The sequence below is a fragment of the Montipora foliosa genome, chromosome 1, assembly GCF_036669935.1.
Source record: "Montipora foliosa isolate CH-2021 chromosome 1, ASM3666993v2, whole genome shotgun sequence".
NCBI lineage: Eukaryota > Metazoa > Cnidaria > Anthozoa > Scleractinia > Acroporidae > Montipora > Montipora foliosa.
Window position 1 is genome coordinate 17026035 of NC_090869.1, and position 5000 is coordinate 17031034.

General features: G+C 41.6%; 1 protein-coding gene across 1 annotated transcript in view; it reads left to right on the forward strand.

The window, feature by feature from the left end:
• LOC137991413 (uncharacterized) overlaps positions 1–5000 on the forward strand; it is a 96002-nt gene that overhangs the window by 36505 nt on the left and 54497 nt on the right. Inside the window, exons 37-42 of the mRNA XM_068836510.1 lie at positions 1–103; positions 1327–1615; positions 2006–2302; positions 2857–3147; positions 4058–4102; positions 4636–4997. The exon at positions 1–103 is cut by the window's left edge and continues 268 nt beyond it. Coding sequence (XP_068692611.1) covers positions 1–103; positions 1327–1615; positions 2006–2302; positions 2857–3147; positions 4058–4102; positions 4636–4997 — 1387 coding nt within the window. The remainder of the gene's footprint in view (positions 104–1326; positions 1616–2005; positions 2303–2856; positions 3148–4057; positions 4103–4635; positions 4998–5000) is intronic.

Sequence of the window (5000 nt, forward strand, 5' to 3'; positions counted from 1 at the left end):
TTTGGACACTGGTGAAAAGAGCGCCGGTTCTTCTGGAGTATCGCTTTACTTGTTGAACAAGAAGTTGATAATGGAGTTGGCCACCCATGACACTCGCTGGAAGGTAAGTGTGTCGTGGCCGGCCTTAGCTCTAAGTTTCGTCTGCTTGGCAGTTGTAATGTGAAAATAAAATCCTAAATCAACACTGATGCATTAGGTTAACTAGAAAGAAATTGTGCTGTTCGTGTGTTTCGCGTTTTGGTACATTTTCTGTCCTTTTACTGCCAACTAAAAACGTAAAACGTAAAATTCAGCAGCGTTGATTGTAGTTTTCCACAAAGCCTTTCTTGTAGGGGCTCTTCATATGATCCGGATCGGTTGACCGAACTACCTCGGCTATAGCGTATAGTAACCGGTTACTACCAGTTACCGGTACTGGGTTACCCTCTGCACTGTATTATTTTTATCCCGGTAACTGGGCGTAAGTGTCGATATAGAAAATTCTCCACCACAGATCACGGCCGCAGAAACCGAGATCTCGCTCGGCGCCCAGGCCAGCCATCCCCCTCATTTCAAGACAGCGAGATTTTTGCAAAGGTTTTTCTAGTAAGTGATGAGACGAGATCTCGGAGAGAGAAAGAGTTATCTCGGTCAATCGGGATCTTATGAAGGCCTTAATATGGGAAGGCTTTGTGGAAAACTAAGTAAACTTTAAGAATGCTTAAGTTTTCCTTTTCACTCTTCCTAATAGCTCTTTTGTTTTATCATTGCATTAACATTTTCACTGACCGAGCATTTGTTTCTTAAACTCTCTTTACACAAAGGTTAGCTGAGTGAAGCCTGTACTTAGATTTAAAACTGGCCTTGTACAAAAAAAAATATAAAAATCCTGAGAAGTTAGATTAACTTAGGTCAATTTTGTTCTAAATAATCAGATAAGCACGTTTGTTTTTTTCACAATGTGATATCGGTCGCAGCGTTTCGACTGCATGTTGCTAGTTTTCCTCGGGCGGTGACGTCGACTGCGATTGAATGACCGCATCGTGAGACAAACGAGGAAAGGCCACTTCGGAAAATACCATGGTACTCTCAAGTTTGTTTGTTCCCCCAAATTTTGCATAGGCATTGTTTCCAGTTTCTCTTGGGACTTACAATGGTCCCAAGAGAAACGAAAACAATGCTTATTCAAAATTTGGGGCACAAACAAAGAGTATTATGGTATTTCCGAAGTGGCCAATACCTGATTTTTTTCACGGCTTCACCGCGATGAATAAGAAGTGCGTTTTTACGAGTATATTCATTCGATATCCCTTATGTCAAAATTATGGCTTCTCTTTTTGTGTAAAGGCAGAGACAGATGTGTTCACAGACAAATGGTTTTACCTTGTGGCAACATGGCGCCTGAAGAATGGCCTCATTATTTACGTGAACGGGAAGCAAGTGGCTCAAGACAAAGGAGGGGTTGGTGTGCAAAACGTGAAAGACTGGGAGCAACAGGAGAATTTCTTTATTGGGCGAAATATCGGAGGAACAGGCCAATTCTTTGCGAACTTTTACATCGCATCTTTTGTTGTATTCAACCGCTACTTGGAAGCACCTGGCGTGTTTTCTGTCTCAAAGTATTACAGCAAAGATGGTAATCTAACCCCGTTTTAATGCTACCTACTGTAGTCATTAATTTATAGAGCAGTTTCTAATTCCCGAAGTCTTCTGAATCTTTTTGGATTTTTTTTTTCTGTTGGAAGGGTGACGATTTAAGACAAGAACTTTGAAAGTACGAATGACATCGCAAGTTACTGTTATTTAGTATACGAGATGACATGGAGCTCATAGCTTCCATTTCTTTTAAATTTTGCGTTTGTTTGCTGGAAACAAGGAAACAGTTTCGAGAAAACATAGCATGATCTAAAATGGACACTGAAGTGCATTCGAAAGTGAAAAAGGTCCAGTATTTAACTTTACTAGTCCACACGAGGTGACATCCCTTCTTCATTTATGTGATACCTGTGTTGTCATTCATTCCCAGTTGCTATCCAGCCTGCCAAACTGTATTCCATTTCTCTTGTTGTAAACAACACCGAAGCAGAGGACGTTGTCCTTCTTCCAAGCGACAGTCAACCAGCGAGCGGCTTTGTGATGAAGGGACATACTTGCAGCAGATTGGTTAAGAAGCTTCGAAGTCCATCTGCCGTGAAATTCCGAGTCTGGGGAATAACGACGAGCAAACCATTTGTGTTGAATGGCGAGAGAGAAATATCGATCGTCCCCAGTGAATTTGAGCAGGCCTTTTCCGATGTTTCAATCAGGATGGTGAAGCCTGGGGGTGAGTTACTGTAGTAGAATAGACAATCTGTTTAAAAAGGCAATTGAAATTGCTATGCTGTGCTATGCTATGCTATGCTATGCTATGCAGTCCTCTGTTTGTTGCAGCGATATTTCGCGTGAAGTTGCCCACTGTTGTTAAATGGGAACAGCTATCGGGATGGTTGGCGAATCATGGAAAATTTGTAATCGCTTTCTGATCCGGCGATGACGGCGTCTCAAGTTCGGCAGGCGCATTCATGCATTCGTTAAATGGTCGTTAAGGCAGCAAGCGCATTCATGCATGCGTTAAATGGGCGTTAAAAATACTCTTATTCGGCTTCCAATGAAAGACGTTCAATATAATGTATTGCACTGCATCTGTAACCACTCTATAGGCTTTATAATTCGCTATATCACCTCCCTGACGCAGTATCTTACTTACTCCACGAGATTACCACAGGGTACCTTTGATTATCACGGTTTTGGGGTTGCCAAATTTGAATATCTTAAGAAATTTGATATCATAGGGGTAAGGTGGCTGTGTAATCGTTGAATCATTTTTCCGTTTTTTAGACGACCTCTCCCCTCCACCGATCTTCTACTTGACGTTCTTGGTAGAGAACCAAGCAGGCGTTTCTTTAAAACTTATCACCAGCGATAACGACCCACCTAACGGATTCAGACTAGAACCCCAGCACAGCAGCATCATAACCAAGGAAGTCGTCAACCCCTGTGATCTGTCGATACATGCTGTGGTGCCTGGGGAAGAAAAGACGCTGCTTGTGAATGGACAGCCGAGAATTGTAGTAGCACCTGGTAAAACCACCGGAGATCCAATGGTGTTACGGGTCACGGGAAAAGATGGTAAGCGGAGGCCTGGGTCCCGTTTCTCGGAAAGTCCCGGAACTTTACGGGTCATTTTCGGGTGTCACAATTCTTTTTGTATCTCAAGAACGCAGAAGATTCAAGTCGTCAAACTTAACAGTCATTTTTCTTTTTGTTACCTTGAAAACATGTTTAAAAATCGGCTTTCCAAAACAAGCGGTTGGTTTTATCAACGGAGTTGATAATGTAAATTGGCCACCGTACAGAGAGTCTAAAAGCTGACAAATGGCTTTTCGGGCCCGAAACGTTATCGGGACGTTCGAGAAACGGGCCCCAGGGGTTTCCATGGCACTGCATTCAGAAGTGCTGACTGAGTTGTTCTAAGCAGAATGTATTTAACTAGATCGTGAGTAAGTTAGGATTTACGATTTAGTTGGCCAACGGATTAGCGTGTTTCATTTTTTTGAAATTAGATTTTTGCCAAGGAGTTCTCGATAGTTCGCGTTAGTCAGCCCCATGAAAGTAATCCGAGTTTAAGGTGAAGGCTTGAATTTCAGTTTGCTTTCGAATGAAGAAGACTTTTCCACTACTTTTTGCGCCCTTACGGTTTTGTGTGCCAGTGTGAATAGCTGCGCTTGCTCGTCTTGCCAGTTTTTAGAAACTGGACCCAGAACAAAAGCAGGGCAAACTTAGCTCTCTCCTGCGGTAATTTGGCGTCTTCTATCTTGATCCTTTACTTAAAACAGGTGGTATAACAATCTATCACCCGACATCAAATCGATTGCTTTTAAACCTAATTTTTTTCAAAATGGACCATTTCTTCTTTTAATCGACTGAAATAAATTGATTTCTGTTTCATCAGTTTCGATGATCATAAAGTGCAACTGTTGAAGAAGAAGTAATTCAATATTGGTCGTAAACGTTTACTATAACTGCAATTTTCTTCTAGGCGAATCTGCTCCTGATGGCGGAATTGTGGTGAACTCTCCTCCAGGTAAATGCGACATCATTGATTCAAGTATTCAGTTCTTCTCTATTTTATGAAGGACTCTTTTTTTGTCTAAAAGCCGCGTAATCCAGTAAAACGTCAGCTTCAATAGTATTGTTTTATTGAAAATAAGTTTATTTAGAGATTGTGCTGCGCCTTTTTTTTTAAGCAGGCGTTTATGTTGCGTTAATTAAAGAAACGAACAAACAGACAAACAAACAAGAAATCGACAATGAGAATATCGACAACAACCGCAACAGAGGAAAATCAAAGGAAAGGCTGGCTAAGGCTGTAGGAATCTGTCCCTTTGAGGGGATTAGTGTATGAGAAGATCTGTGACCGAGTATCCACAGATTTTGAACTAACAAATGTCCATATCACCTTGACATTCAGTCACTCCGCAAATGAGTTTTGTTGATGATGTTAGTATCATCCTTCATATAGAATTCTGCAGTTTTCGTTACATAACGCAACTATAAATCTCAGAGATAAAAATTGAATAGTGTAGAATTATGGCTCATCATCTTGTGCTTGCACAGTACCTAGCATCTACTTCTGGAGGTTAAAAACCATCACCCCGCAAGGCTTCATAGAAGGCAATCCTGCCTTTCAAGTCCACGGAAAAGTTCAAGCTTATGAAGGGGGCGTGTCGTTTGATGGAGAGTCTGGCTTCTTGACCACTGACATGAGCATGACAGATTGTCTAATGGATCCTACTCTCTGCACCAAGGGACTGTCGATTGGTATGAATGTAAAGTTCGATAATTCCGTGAAGGACTACAAAGAGACAAGATACTTGTTGGACACGGGAGCGCAGAGCTCGCAAACTCGAGGCGTATCATTTTACATCAAAGATGCTAGAGTGTTCTTCAATTTGGCCATTTCACAGAAGTCTTGGGAGGTA